Source organism: Vipera ursinii (genome assembly GCF_947247035.1).
Source record: "Vipera ursinii genome assembly, chromosome: 7".
NCBI lineage: Eukaryota > Metazoa > Chordata > Lepidosauria > Squamata > Viperidae > Vipera > Vipera ursinii.
This window is the reverse complement of record NC_139521.1, coordinates 64,975,146-64,991,909: the sequence shown is the minus strand read 5'-3', so window position 1 is coordinate 64,991,909 and position 16,764 is coordinate 64,975,146. Positions and strand designations below refer to the sequence as shown.

General features: G+C 39.7%; 2 protein-coding genes across 4 annotated transcripts in view; one reads left to right on the top strand and one right to left on the bottom strand.

Annotated features, from left to right (window-relative positions):
- The window catches only part of LOC310642996 (E3 ISG15--protein ligase HERC5-like), a 42,466-nt gene extending 28,375 nt beyond the window's left edge, over window positions 1-14,091 (top strand). For all 3 annotated transcript variants that reach the window (XM_083367009.1, XM_083367008.1, XM_083367010.1), the window contains 7 exons: window positions 3,163-3,306; window positions 4,554-4,720; window positions 5,190-5,256; window positions 8,671-8,747; window positions 11,554-11,737; window positions 13,246-13,345; window positions 13,671-14,091. In XM_083367009.1, coding sequence (XP_083223135.1) covers window positions 3,163-3,306; window positions 4,554-4,720; window positions 5,190-5,256; window positions 8,671-8,747; window positions 11,554-11,737; window positions 13,246-13,345; window positions 13,671-13,885 — 954 coding nt within the window. In that variant the 3' untranslated portion in view covers window positions 13,886-14,091. The remainder of the gene's footprint in view (window positions 1-3,162; window positions 3,307-4,553; window positions 4,721-5,189; window positions 5,257-8,670; window positions 8,748-11,553; window positions 11,738-13,245; window positions 13,346-13,670) is intronic.
- PIGY (phosphatidylinositol glycan anchor biosynthesis class Y) lies at window positions 146-2,278 on the bottom strand. The gene is made up of 2 exons (XM_083367025.1): window positions 2,052-2,278; window positions 146-1,220 (listed from the first exon to the last, which is right to left on the bottom strand). Exon 2 carries the CDS (start codon window positions 1,032-1,034, stop codon window positions 819-821), a length of 216 nt encoding a protein of 71 aa, XP_083223151.1. The 5' UTR covers window positions 1,035-1,220; window positions 2,052-2,278; the 3' UTR covers window positions 146-818.
- Window positions 14,092-16,764: the final 2,673 nt, after the last annotated feature.

The following is a 16,764-nucleotide window of genomic DNA, read 5'->3' as shown; positions in this document are numbered from 1 at the left end:
ATATACTAAAAGTGGTACAATGGGTGAAAAGGTTGAAAAGCCCTGATTTAGATCCTTTCCTTATAAAACCTGAATAGAAATACTGTGTACTTTGAAAAAAAGACTCACAGCATATTTAAAAATACAACAGTAAGTATATAAAATACATAGGCACTGCAGATGCTTTATTATAAACAATGTTCTATTCAACTTCATTATTTTTCATTTAGTGTTAAGTTTCATGACACACCACTCTAATTTATTTGTGGAGCTGAATTCAAAGTTCTGGGTCTGTGCAGAACAGAGTGTAGCTTAATTAAATGGGAATCAAAGCTAACATTACATCATCAGTAAGCCAAAACCTCTCTATATATAGTTTACCTGTGATCACGTTACACATTCAAAGCTTTTCATCTGTGAATTTGATAAAGCACTACTTTGCACTCACAGTATATATAAATAATTGCCTGCAATCATCAGGTAATAAACCTGTCTTTCAGAATAACTCTACAGAACTTTTTTCACCAAAGACTAGAAAAGTGATATTTTCTAGACAAGCACACACATCTAGATTGCCTTGTTGCATGCCTAAGGTCCTTTGTTGAGATAAGATTTGCCTGCATCACTTCATATTGCTTGCTATATTTGTGTACAGTACTGTAGTCATGCCCTAAAAACGCAAGTGGCTTTTCAATTTGCTTGGATGTACTTGCATCTGAAGATAGCCTCTGTTTCAAAAGATCATTTCAGATGTAGTTTATGGGTCAGAATATTAGGAATTGGTTTTCAAAAAAGCTTCATTCTTTATTTTAAGAGCGTTCTTAAGAGTTAAGCAGAATCTAATTGTGGCGAAAAAGTTTAAGGCCCATCCAAGTCCAAAGATGGAAAAATACATAAACTGGGATTGTAATTGGAAGCAGCAGACTGTAGAAACAGATGCTGGTTGTACTTGTGCAGCCCTGGGGGAAGTTTTCATCCACACTGGCTGAATAGAAGAGACCAGCTAAAGACAACAGTGGGATAAGCACAGTCATGGTAGGAAACGAGGGAAACATCTTACTCCAATTGTCTTCCAACTTCCTTTCAAGAAGATAATCTTCTAGGTTTGTTCAGATTCTGTTTCCTGCTTCTCCTTGCCAATCATTCTTGCCACCTGAGGGATCATATTAGGAATGCCATCTATGATGGGGTACGCTATGCCTAGTTCTTCATTAATTAACTCATTTGTAGATTCATTATATCTAGAAAAAACAGCAAATAATGACTCATGAGATTGACTGTTCTTAAGAAATATACTATATACATAAATAGTAAGCTAGCACATGGTGGGGAGGGGTGGGGTGGAAGAGACACTCAGCACTTGGAAGTAGAGGAACTATACATAAAATAAAAGCATTCAGAGGAATCCTGAATGGGCAGGACTGGCATAAATTCCCTAGTTGTGGGTCAAATAATGGATGGACAAAGTCACTCAGTGGGAAGCTGCAGAGCAGCTCAAAATCTAGAATGCTATTCTTTTATTGGGAATTAGGAGGGGGAGAAACCACTCAATGTAAGAAAGGGAGGAAAAAAAGATATGTAATGTTATCTTAATAAGGATTTCTGAGGTGGCAGTTGTAAAAATAACCACGACTACTCTGCATCAGCTGTTAGAAATAGAAATTGTTCAATTAAATTAAATGACTGAATTGAGTAATTTCACGATGTGGCAGCTTTTTACATGAAGATCGATGAAGGGAATAAGATGCTCCTCGCCCCAAAAGTCTCCTAGATCTATTGGGAAGAGTTTCTATGAAGCTATTAACCATAAGTTATTAAGCATATAAAAACCTATGCTCCATAAGCAATTCAATTGCAAACTACTTGACATTAGGGAAAGGCGGGCAGGATGAGTTTCTCTCATCCGGCGAGGAGCCGCTGCGTTGGACTACATAACCCATTGCTACCAGGGAATACGTGCTGGCCATGGGGAGCGGGTTTAGCCCGACGCACCGGGCGGCCTGGCAAAAGCCGCGACGGGCAAACGAGAACGGGCGGATAGTAAAAACAAGGGTAAAAGCTGCCAGGCCGACCTGAGCGGCTTTTTCGACAGGGGACACACGAGGATCTCCAGCAGCCCGGCGTCGAAGGTCGGGCCTTGTTGTCCTTGGCCGCTGATTTCCCCCCCGTTCTCCGCCGCCGCGCAAGCCGCTCGGCTAGCCCGCACGAGCCCCTGGCGCGGGAGGCGAGTCAGAAGCCGCAGGGCGAGCATGATCCGCCGCAGCGCAGGAAAGTCGAACCAACCAGGAAATGGATCCGGTTTTGCGGGAACTACTTCCGGGGCAGCAGAACGCTCGCAAAGCGAACCCCCGTACCTTTAAGCCCTGTGCGTTTGGTTCCGGGTGGGGGTTTGGTCTGCTGGTTTTCCTCCTTGGTGCAAAAGGTGGGCGAACCTGAACCCCCAAGTATGCGAGGCGGATGGACTGCGCGGTCCGGGAGAAGAGGAACGAGATGGCTCGGATCTGGATGACTAGGTTAGGTGGACTTACCACAGCCAAGCGCCTTCTAAGCCGGTGTTTCGCAACCTTTGAAGATGTGTGGCCTTCGGCTCCCAGAATTCCTCGGGCGGCAGCACGGTGGCTGAGGAATTCTGGGTGTTGAAGTTCGCAAGTCTTAAAAGTTGCCACGGGAACCTTCAACTCCCTTAATTCCTTGGGCAGCATGGTAGCTAGGGAATTCTAGGTGCCGGAAGGCCACACATTTCAAATTGCCTAGGTTGGAGAACACGGTTCTAAGTAAAAGAGAAAAAATTAAGAATAAGATTGCACATGGATCTCTGTTTGGTTTTGCTGTTGGTGTTTGTTTTTGTTTTGTAAGGCGAGGTATACATTGAGTAACTCCTGATCCTGTTTATTTTTCCTGGGAATTTCACTGATTTCTGATCAGGGGTGTGTGTCACAATTTAATTTGGGCATTTTTTTTCAGTTTTAAGGAGAGGGTTTGGTCTTGAAAGGCTGCTAGCACATCTAAAACAGGATTCGGTAGAACTTTCAGGGATCTGAATAATTTAAGGTTACAGCTTTAATTCAAAGGAAAGAACTGGTGGAAGATGTTCTATTTTCTGAGCAACCAGAAATATTTTTATGTTTAGTTTATCAGTCTAAATTAGTGTAAATATCTGGCTAATTTTACTTAATTCTTCAGGTGCGTTTTGAAGGAGAACCTGACATCAAGTATGGGGGCCTGATCCAGGAATTCTTCACAATTATCAGCAGACAATTGTGTAGTCCAGAAGCACAAGTATTCAAGCACTTTGAAGAATCAAATCGTATTTGGTTCTCTCATGAGGTATGTATAAACATGTACTGCATTTATTTATGCTTTCTGCTGCTAGCTATAAAAGGAATTACCTTGGAGGTAATGCATCTCTTTGACCATTGACTTTTCAAAAGAGGTTAGAAAATGTGCATGATGGCCCCTAAAAGGAATGAGAGATGATAGCTGACCTCTTTCTGGCATTGTCTATGCAGAGATATATTATTTGTAGTCCTGGAAATTTGTTGTCCATCTAGCTTTCATGGATAACAGTTGTTGATATATTTTTCCTCTATTAATGGGGAAATGGTTAACATTAATAAAAGCTACATTAGATCATTATCTGATGAAATGGAACAGTTTCTACTTATAACATGGATATTGCATCAAGCTTTATCTTTATTCTGGTGTGAAAAGTTATTCCTTTTAAAACAACTATGAAGCAATAATATGGTAGAAATCCCACAAGTAGGGCATGCATATAAGTTACTCAGAGATTCGATTTCCTTTACTACTTTTGCTTTCCTTTTTTAGAATCAAGAGTCATGTGCTTTCCATTGTTTCCTAGTACAGGCAGTTGTTGACTTACAACAATTCCTTTAGTGGCCGTTCAAAGTTACAACAGCACTGAAAAAAGTGACTCATGACCATTTTTCACACTTAACAACTATTGCAGCATCCCCATTGTCATGCAATCAAAATTCAGACATTTGGCAACTGACTCATATTTATGATGGTTCCAGGGTCCCAGGGTAAATCATCTTTTGCAACCTTCTGACAAGCAAAGTCACTGGGGAAGCCAGATTCACTTCATAACCATGTTAAGTCACTTAACAACTGTAGCGATTCACACTTATCAACAGAAATTTTGGGCTCAATTACGGTCATAAGTCAAAGACTACCTGTACAGGAAGAACTGTAGCTTAAGGTCAGCTGACTTGCTCAGCATGCCACAGATCTCAGGTTCATTCCCTGTTGAAATATCACAGATGAAAGGGCTGACCATCCTTTGGTGTTGGTTAAAGTTAGGAGTCCATATGTCTATGTAGGATCCACATTGCTGGAAGAACAAAGAGCAGCCAGAGAGAAAACTGGCAAGCAGAGATGTTGATGAAAGTGTAGAAAGGAGATATAGGCAGGCAGCCTCTTTGAGCTAAAGTCTAGTCATGGGAAATAAGTTTGAAATAGTTTAGAAGTCTCAGAAATACAACATTTATTTTGTAAGTAGGCAGTCTCTACAGTGTATTTTTCAGTACTTGTCTATTGATTTTTAAAATTAGGAATCGACCCCTGAAGAAATATATTTTTTAATTGGGAACCTGTTTGGAATAGCGCTCTACAATCTGAAGATAATTCCTTTACCCTTTCCTCTTGCGTTGTTCAAGAAATTGGCAAATATTGAGCCGACGCTGGAAGATTTAAAAGAACTCTCTCCTACGATTGGATGGTATGGCATAGTGTTATTCCTCAGAACCATATGGTGGTAATTGATATTGCAGATCAAGTACTCAATTTCTTTTTCTGTGGATATACACACGCTGATATTGGAAGCTAAGCCATGTCTGACCTAGTTGATACTTAGATGAAAGACATTTGAGAATCCAAGTGTTGGCTAGACTGGGTTATTTAAAAGAAGAGTGAAGGCAGCAATGCCTAACTACTTCCTTTAATGCTGCCAAGAAAATTGCAGGAATATAGTTCCAGGAGTTGATCTTGACATAAAGTCTCCTTTATTTTCTCCATTTAGGAACTGGATGCCAGACAGTCTTGTTTTAACTGAATACAGACAAAACTAACCCGAAGGCTTAAGAATATTATGCGGAATCAATTTCTGTTAAAATTAACATGTCATAAGTAAATGAATTATTTTAGTTTTGGGGAAACAGTTTGTTTCACTTTATTCTTTTTCCCTTTAGTCAACTTCAGACTGTATTGGATGAACCCTATGATGACGTCCTTAAAAACATGATGTTGGATTTCACGGTAGGACAATCTGGTTGAGTTAGACCAGCGTTTCTCTACTGCCACTCTTGAATGCCTCAGAGGAAAAGATGTCTTGGGCTGACTGTGTTATATAACACTGTATGCTCTGCAGTTTCTAGTTATCTTGAGAATATTTAGTTGGAGAAAGCTGTGCTACACTGTAATGTAATTTCTTTGACTTCAGGTTTAAGTGTCATCTGAGCTCAGCCAATTGTATTTGACCAAACCATGGTAATGTAATTGCTTACTTAATCTCTGCTAAAATGTCTATGGAGATTCCCAATCATCCAAATCATGGTTGTCTCAAAAGTGCTTTTTTCAAAAGTCAACTAGACTATGTTTTTTCTTAAGAAATGTGTTGTTTTTCCCCCTTGAAGACATTTCCGGTCTCATCTGCGAAGCTTCATCAGTTCTGACAGGATTGGGGGAGGGGGGTTTGGAAGGGGTGTGGAATCTTCTTAGAACTGCTGAAAGGACTGTGTTGTAGACGAGATAGGTGATTTCTTATTCCTCCCCTATGTTTAAATAAAAGAGCCTTGGTGGAGCAGTGGGCTAATGCCTCCTTAAGTAACACCAGCTGCCTGCAATTAGTGCAGGTTCGCATCCCACCAGGCTCAAGGTTGACTCAGCCTTCCATCCTTCCGAGGTAGGTAAAATGAGGACCCAGATTGTTGGGGGCAATAAGCTGACTTTGTAATAATGCCGCTTGGGGGGGGGCGAAAGCCCTAATAAGCAGGCATATACATAGAATGAAGGCTTATTGCTAAGCACATTGATTTGTGCTTAGATTGTAAGCCGCCCTGAGCCTTGGGAGAAGGGCAGGATATAAATGGGATTAAAAAAAAAAAGAGGGCTGCTAATTTTTAACATATATTATGGCCTCTTTGACTCCTCTTTCAAACCAGCAGTTTTCTCTATTCAAAAGACGGAATTTGCTGTCTTCAAAAAAGTGACCCTTCCTATCTGACATGTTTTTAAACCTTTTTTTGCTAATCTTGCTGGTGGCAAGTGCCATTTGTAAAACATTTTATATAAATTTTCTTTGTAAGAAGTTGACATTGTCAATTTATAATTTCTTTCCCATAAGTTTTGCCATTTTTCTAATTCTATATTGTATCCAAAAATTTTTGCCCATATTGTCATTGTTTCTTTAGCTTGTTTGCTTTCTATTTTCAAATTTAATAGAAAATTATAAATTTTCTTAATTACCGTAATTTATCACCAGAGGTTAATAATATCTTATCAAGCAAGGTTTGCTCCTTATAAAATCCATACAGTTTAACATGTTTATCATATCTGACTTGCATTTGTAAGTGTGCCCACCATGATAGATTAATACCCTGATTTTCCATTCCTTGTTTAGATTTAAGTTCCCTTCAGAATTTAGAGCAGACATGTCAAACTTGCAACGTCACGTGATGTCACGCAATGTATCAGGACAGTTTTGCTATTGCCGGCAACGGGGTGGGTGCAGCTTCCAGGGGCCGGCAGTTTGACACCCCTGATTTAGAATATCTCCATGTCCGATTTTTTTCAAAATTAACTAAATTTGGATGTACAAATGCTTCCATTGTTGAAAGCCATCCTGGAATTTTCAAATATATTTTACATTTTATTTTTTCCCAGGTTAATAATAATGCTTTTCTTATATAGTGATTTTGAAAGTACTTACGGATTTTATTTTTCTCCATTCCATAAAAAAAACTTACTACCCCAGTTGTAAATCAAGTCCCTCCAAATATAACAACCTTTTGTTTCTCAAAGTTATCCATTCTTTTATCCATGTTAATACAGATGCTTGATAGTATAAGACCCACTCTGGCAAACCAAAACCTCCATTTTCCTTGGCTTCTTGTAACGTAAGGGATATAAGTGACCCTTATCTTTCAAATGCAGTGGACCCCTGAATCTTGTTCTCCTGCCACACGCTTGTGAAGTGGTTGCTTTGATTCACCAATGTATAAATCTTGCACATGTCTCACTGCATTGTATTGCACATACCACCTCACTCAGTTTGTCTCTGGGTGTCTTATCCGTGGGGTGGGTAATCTCTGCTAGATTTTGTTTTCATAAGCACAAATAACAACAAGTAGCTGTGTATACAGTAGTGGCCAAAATTGTGGAAACCTTTTGGGAAAAGTGTGTTTTTGAGGTTTGATGGCTAATAACACCACTTTGTTTTGGGAGTAGTACCATGAAATTATATATCAATGGAAAGATAATTTAATCAAGAATGTAACGCAACAAAGTGTGTTCAATTATCTGTACTGTATTCTATGAAAAGTTATAGCCAAATAACCAGCAAAAAGAAACACAACTTGCTTAGGTTGATATCAGGTAGCTTTCCTTCATCTGACTGTAGCCAATGAGCATGAGTGTTTAGAGAGCCAATCAGGTGTCATCTTGTTTTGGCAATGAGTCAATCAGTTCACAATTCAGTTATTGACGTCATGTATTGAAGCTGAGAGGAGGACATTTGTCAGTGTGTTATGTGATCGCTGTCAAGTTGGTCGGGTTTTTTTGTGTGTTCTTTCCTTTAGTGAGCTTGTAAAACGTAATAAATTTAAAGTAATGGTACAAAGAGTTGCCCAGAAAGTGATGTAAAATAGTATTGTTAAGTGAACAAGGCTACAGTTATAAAGAAATTAGAAGGAAAATTGGTGGAAACTTAACCAAAGGTGGCATTTCTACTGTACACTTTTCCCAAAAGGTTTCCACAATTTTGGCCACTACTGTATGTACATAGATACAGGCACATCAATCATAACAATAAAACAGCACAAAATTCTGCAATTCACTACAAATGTAATTCACAATGACATCCAGACCCCACACTGGGGGTCACCATCAAAGACGCAGGTGCAACAAAGCAATCAAAAATCTTCCCTTTTTTAACACGCTCCACTTATCACCACACGGTGATGGAGTTCAGTCAACCTATAGATTTTACCATTTTGACATCACTGACCATTCTCTGATGATGCCCATGGTGGAATTTGTACTAAATCATGACTGTCAAAATATGATATACTTGCAATTATGTACTTGTTGTCTCAGAGTGTCTGATGCAAGTACATAATTCATGGCTTGTGTTTGATAATATGCATATACCATTGTTTCCACAACCACACAGCCATGGTAAACAATTGCTGTTAAAAGCTACCTTGCTGCCTAAAGAATTAGTGAACCCATTTCCTGTGGCCAGCAAATTCCAGAACTGATATCCAAATAAAATGAAGTCCTTTCTCATCGCTTGCCTCTTCTAAAGTGTCTGACAGTGATGTGAAATACCAGCCCTCCTAATGAGGGGAAATGTTCCATTTCTATATTTCACCCATCTGCCCATAATACCTAATGTTCTGAAAACAAGCAGAATCATCCATATTAATCTTTTATACTCTTATCACTATGCAGTTCGTAGAAGAAGGATCCGTATCTGAGGTTGAGTTGAAAGAAAACGGTGCCAACATACCTGTTACTTCATACAACAGGTCAGTTTTCCCAGGAATGGATTTGTTTGTTCACTTTTAATTACGATTACCTTTGGATAGAAGAATATACTTGAAAAAAATCTTGACACTTTCTAATCCAGAATTTCCAACAGCCTCCTGATGCAGAGGGGGTAAGAATAGTTGGGTAACAGAAATTTATTTCCTTTTCTACTATATGTTATATTTTTGTTCCCCTTGTGAATATTCATCTCCTGCAAAACTGTTTTTCCCCCTTCTTGAAGTACTTTCCACATCCCAGTCATGCTCTGATAACATTAGTAAACCTGGCTAGACACAAAATAGCTGTGGGAAGAAAATAGCCACGTACCTGCCACGTGTGGGAGCAGGATAAAAAAAATCAAGATATTTATATTTATATTTATTAAATTTTTATACTGCCCTTCTCCCGAAGGACTCAGGGCGGTGTACAGGGCAATAAATACTAAAAGACAAAATACAAAAGTTAAAAAAACAAATATTATGCCCGATATATACAATAATTAAAAAACCATGTTAAAACCCCAAACCCATCAAACCAGGCCGGATTGCTCAAATAAGTAAGTTTTTAGATCACGTCGGAAGGAGCGCAGGTCGGGGGCCATCCGGAGCTCAACCGGCAAGCGGTTCCAAAGGTCTGGGGCGCCCACAGAGAACGCCCTCCCCCTGGGGACCACCAGTCGACATTCTCTGATCGGAGGCACCCTGAGGAGGCCCTCTCTGTGGGAGCACACTGGACGGAGGGAAGTTGACGCCGGCCGCTGGTGTTGCCGTAGGTAATCCAGACCCATCCCATGTAGGGCTTTGTAAGTCATTACCAACACCTTGATGGCAGCCACAACTCTGTGACCAAAGCCCCCTCCTTTTTTGCGTCTACCATGTATTCAATTCATATATTAAAAAAGAGCGGAGCTTTGATTGCGTGATTGCAACCACAGTGTTGGCTTTTTGACACACACATAGACCCACAGAGAGATACTCTTGCATAGTAGGCATTCTACTTGCTTTTCTCACTCCAGTCTTTTTGAAACTACTCATTTGTTCAGGTAGCAATATGGAATATAAATTTTCTCAGTGCAATTTTGGAATCTCAACATAGTTTAGTAGGACTTGGCTAATTTAGATTCTTGGTAGAAAAGACCCCTAATTCTGTTGGAAGACTTAAAAGTTTTCCATCAGCTAAAGTTACTAGATTTTTATGATAGGAGAAATCTAAAAATGTTGGGATGATTTATATGAGGGAAATGTTTTAGATACTTAAGTGTAATTGATTTTGAGAAAATTTCAATTGATAAGAATGTTTTGAATAGTTTTAAAAGATTAGATGATTGGATTTATTAGATGGAATATTTAAAGATTAAACATTTGTTTGAATATAGTTAAAAAGAATAGAAAAAAATTGGACATAAATGTATTCTAGCTTAAGAGGGATATGTTTCTCAAGTAGGGCTTTTATTAAGGGTGGGAAAGTTGAGAATGGATGAATTTAATCCAATGGCTTCATTGCCTTTCTGTGTGCCCTGATGGGCTGACTCATAGCTGGATCCATGAGGCAGCTACCAAAAAAAGTCCTCAGTGAACAGTGGATGGAGATTTTTAGGATGGTTTAAAAGTCTTCAGTCACCATAAGTGTGGTGTCTATAAACCTGGATGGCAAGTCTGTCATTGATCTACTAAAAATAATGCTTAGCATCTTCTTTAGAACTCTAAAGACATTCAATTACTTTACTCTGATATAAATTGGGTACTTTAGGATATTCAATGGCATTAAGAGTTTTATAGGTCAAGGGAGTGGGTTTCCAAAGTTGCAAATTCAGTACCAAAAGAGAAATCACACCTCAGGATTTTTTAATTCCCAAATCAGTCTTTTAGTCTTTGACTTTCAACTGTAATGGAACTTGCTCATTAGGGACGGTTGTTAAGCAAGATACACGGTGATCACCATGTTTAGCAGCTTCCCTCCCTGCTGTCCCCAATGCAGTTGTTGAGCAGAGCATGAGGTGTCTCAGGGATGGGGAAGGCCTAGTGAAAGCCCACCTGTCCTGGAGCTCCCAAGGCTTCCCCCCCCACACCCTGAGGCACCTCATGTTTCACTTCCCACACCTCTTGGTTCCTGCAGATCTTGGGCCTGCTTCCCATCCCACCAGGTCCCACACCCATCCCGCTTCCACTCATGACCTCTCGGAAGCTCTGGAGATTGCGACAGCAGGTTGCTCCACAGCATCCGTAGGCCGCGTGACTCTGTCCCAGAAACAAGCACCATTTTTTTTTGAGCAGCTGCAATGAATTTTGGCTGATCCGGAATTGTGCCCTCTTCCGGGGCAGAGGCACACGTCCTAGGGCCGTGGTGGCGAACCTAAGGCACGGGTGCCACAGGTGGCACGCAGAGCCCTCTCTGTGGGCACACACGCCGTCGGCCCAGTCCTAGGCCTTCAGCTGGGTTTTATAAAACCTTTTCGCTTTAGGCCTCTGCCACCGTGTGCAAAAAAAAGGTTCAATCAATCAGTCAATTTCAACTTCTCGCGGGGAAAAAAAAGACCCCGCAAAGTTGGAATTGATTGAACCACAGTCACACCCATCCAAATGGCCACGCCCACCCGGCACCCGATGATACATAAGTGGGTTTTGGGTTGCAGTTTGGGCACTCGGTCTCTAAAAGGTTTGCCATCACTGGCCTAGGGAATGCTGAGGGCTAGGGCAGCCTGCACAGTTCCTTCTCCCTCAGACTCTGCAAGCCGGTAAGTGCTGTTCTATGAGCCAATTTTTGTTTTATAAATTCTACTAAACAATCAAATGCACCTACTTACAGAAAAGAATACGTTGATGCCTGCGTGAATTACACATTCAATGTTTCCGTGGAGAAGCAGTTTGGGGACTTCGTACGTGGATTTCAAAGAGGTTGCCCAAGTGCAACGTGGAAAATGTTTCTTCCTGTTGAGCTCCGCGGTATCCTGTTTGGAAATACGGCATATCAATGGGACCAATTAGAAAAGGTAGAATGTGCTCCTATGCTGCAGTCCTTATTGTACTGGTCTTTATTTCAGTGTCTTTGTGGAACTGTCATTATTTTTCTCTTAATTTGTGGGAGGGCTGAATGTTGGTGTCAACACTGCTAACATCATCGAATGTTAGTGCTTGACAAGAGATGAAGAAGTAGCTATTTCATATGTTAAACTTATGTATTGCTTTAAGAGTTTGTGTTTAAGGTTGGGAGGGGGGAAGAGGAAGATTGTACCTTCAAGGCCTTCTCTAACTAAAGAAGATAAGACCTTGGCAGGTTTTCTAACGGAAGGGAAACTGATTCTTTAAATGAATTGGAGAATATGATTAATGACAAAATTAGAAAGGGGGAGAATTTTGTTTTAATATATTGTGCAAGGGGCGGAGACTTCAGATTCCAGCTTCCTTCGAGCAAGCATTTGCCGGTGTATTAGGCTGAATAAAGGACTTTTAAGGTAAACAATGCCTCAGAGTCACTTGAAAAGCCCATACCTCGGAAACCTGACAGTTGGGCATAGAAATTGATTGATCCTTAAATACGTATTAGGAGAGAAAACGTTACCCCAAACAAATTCAGATAACTAAGTAATTCAGAGAGGTGCACTATCAAAATAAATATATCAACAAAGCAATCAAACATACATTTGCTTGGCACCAAATCCCATTTGAACGCAGTAGGGGTTTCTTCCGAGTATAGGGATTACCCAGGTTAAGGCTGTAAGTGTCGAGCCTGATTCAGACAGTAGCAGTTCCTTAGGTTGCAACATCCTTAGGAGCCACATTTTTATTCCTCAGTGTTGTGCAACAATTTAACTGGCCCTCTGGTATACTTCTTAAATCGGCAGTTCCCAAGTTCCTGGCTCTGTGGACTAGCAATGGCTGGGGGGACGGGGATGGTTTCGCATGTGCGCCTCTTGCACAGACGTAGCTTCGCGTGCTTGTGCTCTCGCCCTCTGCTTGCGTGGCCCGATTCCCAAGCCAACCAGAAGGGGTTGGGGACCCCTGTCTTAAATGAAGTAGAAGTGCTTGGGACTATAGATTCCATGAGCTGAGCCGTACTGAAAGCAGTGCAAAATAACTAGTTGTGCTGGATTTCTTATGTATAACAACACTGGGGAAAAAAGGCAGAAGGAATAATTAATATTAATATTAATCAGCAGACTCTCTTAAGGCCAAAATGGGGAGTTTGTAAGTTGCATCCCAGTCCAATGTCTGTCAGTTCCCAAGTTCAGAAATGCTTGCAGTTAGCTTTGAGTTTCTACAGTTTTACAGACATCGAGGGAGAGGGGCAACACATATTTGAAACTACGTTTTTGGTAAACCTGGGAAAAAAGAAAAGAAGTCCGTAGCATTTCAAGCACAGAGTGGTCTTAAATGCTATCTAGAAAAAGATCCAAGGTCGACTGAAATATATAACTGGGTTATGTTGGCAGTGAAGGTTGGATTACATAAAGAGATACTGAACCGTTAACAGGGAGATTTATGTTTATTCTTTCTGCAGAACGTCAAATATGAAGGTTTTGAAGGGTCAGATGAAACAATCAAGAACTTTTGGGCAGTGTTTTATGGGCTTCCTGAAGAAAGCAAGGAGGATTTTCTTGGTAATAACTATTTCTTTAAAAAACAAACTAATAATTTCCTGACTAAGGAAAAGAAGCCAAACAAGCTGTTCTGATATAGTGGTGATTGATTTAGAAACTTTGATAGGCAGCTTAACGTGCAATCAATAGAGAATATAATCAGGAAGTACTAAATGTGTATATTAATCAATTCCTCAAAAAGGTACAGATAGAGAGAAAGTAGAGAAAGTGAATGTGTTATCTTCCCCGTCCTGTTGGGAAAAATGTTAGAGCTAAGTATGAAGTCTAGGTGCTTAAGTTATGTTCTTACTACAATGCAATTGTTTGATTCCAACTGTCTCTTCAGCTTTTCTTACAGGAACCATTCACATTCCAGGAGAAAAGATGGACAATTTCTCAATTACGATTGTTGACGCACATGACGAAAATCCAGACGAATCGTTGCCCAGAGTTCACACTTGCCATCGAATTTTGTTTCTCCCTAGATACACTGATAAACACATTCTTGCGAAAAAGTTATTGTATGTTATAGAAAACTTTAGGGATTTTGGCCTGGCTTGAAAGCCAGATCTGGTCTTTATTCTGCTATGATACTTGGACGTTTGGTTCTTATGCCCAGGAGGGCTGGAATATTTAAATTCAGGATCCCGCACCACCATGCAGCTTCCTGAGTGATCCTGAAGTGCATCACATGATGATAAAGGAGCAATGAGCCTTTGTGCAGGCTGGCGATTCTTGAAGAAAGAATAAATAAATGGTTAATGTAACCCTGATGTGTGCTATATTTGTCTTTAGAGAAGGGCGACAGCTTGATATAAAGATGCTGAAATATATAATTTCATTGCAGTTCCTGTTCTGTGTAGTAGAATTATTGCTAAGGAAGCAGCAAAGCATCACTGTCTTCAAGATGTCACCACATCCACACATCATGACAAGAGACTGTATATATCTTCAGCAAAGTACCATGTCCGTTTGTCCAGTTTGGGATAAGATCTGCTTGAGCAAAAGGTTGGACTAGAAGACTGCAAAGGTCCCTTCCAACTCTGTTGTTCTATATTCTGTATGTCTGATGTTCTTTTTTGTATGAAAGTTCTGTCAAAATCAAGCATTTCAGGCATTTGATCCATTTATCACCAAAGCAGTCATGAACTGCTTCACCATTATGATTTGTTGTGCTGCTTTACATTTCTAAAGAAGAAAAATGGGCTTCATTTACTCAGTGGGTTTGCCCCTTTTTAAAAACAAAAACAAAAAAACACAAATGTTGTTTTACATTGTTTTACTTTAAGCCACAGCTGAGATCTGATGCTGCAGGCAAGAAATTCCGTTCTGCTCCCCACAATTTAATATTCCCTTTGCCCAAGATACTAGATAATCGAACTGAACACAAGCTAAATGGATGAATGAATGAACGGAAAGGTATTGATGTTGGGGAGAAGAAAGGCTAGCAGCTTTCATTCAATTGTATTTTGTGTTGCTGATAAATGCAACTGCCAGCTTTCCATAATCCCCAGGAAGTTGGCTGCAGTCCATTCAGAAGTGGACCCAGTCTTGCATTTCTGCAGTCTGGTGGACTTTTTAAAAAAAAAAAGATGAAAGGATATTTGTTTTAATATGTGCATGCCTGTTCTTCCAGGATCAGAAAGAATATTTTAAAAAGTCAAAATCTAGGCTTCCGGATGGCAAGGCGACGCCGGAGGCAGCCATTTCTTGGCTGTCAGCCTCGCAGCTCCATAGAGCCGCCGAAAACAGCGCTGATCAGCTGTTCGGCAGCTCGGAAGTCCTCACCTCGGGAGAAGAGGAGGGGGTGAGCGTCCAGGTAGGGGTAGAGCTCTCCGGGTCTGCCAGAACGTAGAGTTTTGGCGGTGGAAGGATTGAGCCCCCCCAAAGCCTGGGCATGCTCCGGACTGTGAGGCGCCTCTGCTCCGGGTTTTTTGGAGCAGAACAGGGCGTTCGCAACCATCCCTGCTAGCAAGGAAGAGCTTTTGAGAACGAGGACGCAGGCAAAGCGATGCAGGAGATTTTGGTGAAGATGATGTTTTGATCTTTAACTCAATGGACTTTGCTGAATCTGTAAGTGAAAGTGCGTAGTTAACAATAGAGGGTGATTAGAAATGAAGTTATCCAGGCCTCCTACAATATTGATTTTGTAATTGCTGAGCAAAAAGTTCTGATTTTAAAAGAGATCCCTGCAAAGATTTTAAGGAAAAGGAAGGAATTTGCTTTTTTGACACAAGAATTGAGACGACGTGATATTAAGTTTAGGTGGCAAATACCAGTGGGCATGGTGGTGACCCATGAAGGTATAAGGTACTGTTTTACTACGGAGATTCAGGCACGTGATTTCTACAGTAATGTTTTAAAAGCAGTCCCCATACCATCTTTGGAATCTGCAAGGAAAAAAGGCGAGAGAGAGTCTCAACGTTCCAGAGAGAACCTGCAAGTTGCTGAAGGGTTAACGCAGGTAGACGTGAAAGATACAGGAGGGGGTCAAACTTCATTATCACTGGAGAAGGCCAAAAATTGGAAGAGGCGTGTTACTTCTGGACGAATGAATCAAGCCTGAAGATTTAGTCACATAACTGTAAGAGACAATAATGTAATAAGGATTATGGGAATTGGAATTGCTAGAAGGACTAAATATTTGGGGATATATTTTTTACCCTTATAAAATAATTATGTAATATTTTGTGTTGCTTTAGTTCTGAGATGATTATGAAAAGTTAATTGGGAAGATTTGTAGTAGTGTTTATTGATATTCTGTAGGTTATGATCTGTTATTTGGATGAAAAATTTTAAGCTTTTATTTGGATAGAAGAATAGTTTTATAAAATTGATATAAATTGTTTTCTTTGTGATTGAAGTTAATTTGTAATATTTTTATGGGTAATATTGGAATAGGTAATAGAATATAGGAATACAAGAATGATGTAATTATATAAAAATTTCTTAAGTTTGGAAAGTAATCTATGGTATTTTAAGTTGTATAATACATTAGGATAATGTGAATTTAAAGATTAGTTGGAATGAGGAATAGTTTTAGACAATTGATATAAATTGGTTTATTTGAGATTGTTTTTATTGGGTATCAGATTGGAAGGTATTATTTTGTATTTGAATAATCTTTGATATGATATATATATGTATGTTTGGAATTTACCTATATGAGTTAAAGTTTGATAGTTTGAATAGTTTAGGATTGTTTGCGTAAGTTAGATTATGATTGTTTGTATTTTAATACCCTGTGTTTTGGTATTAGATTGGAAAGTATTATTCTGTATTTGTATAATTATTGATATGATATATATATATATATATATGTTTGGAATTTTCTTATATGAGTTAAAGTTCGGTAGTTTTAATAGTTTAGGATTGTTTGCGTAAGTTAGATTATGATTGTTTGTATTTTTATACCGTGTATTTTGCTCTGGGAAGCCGGG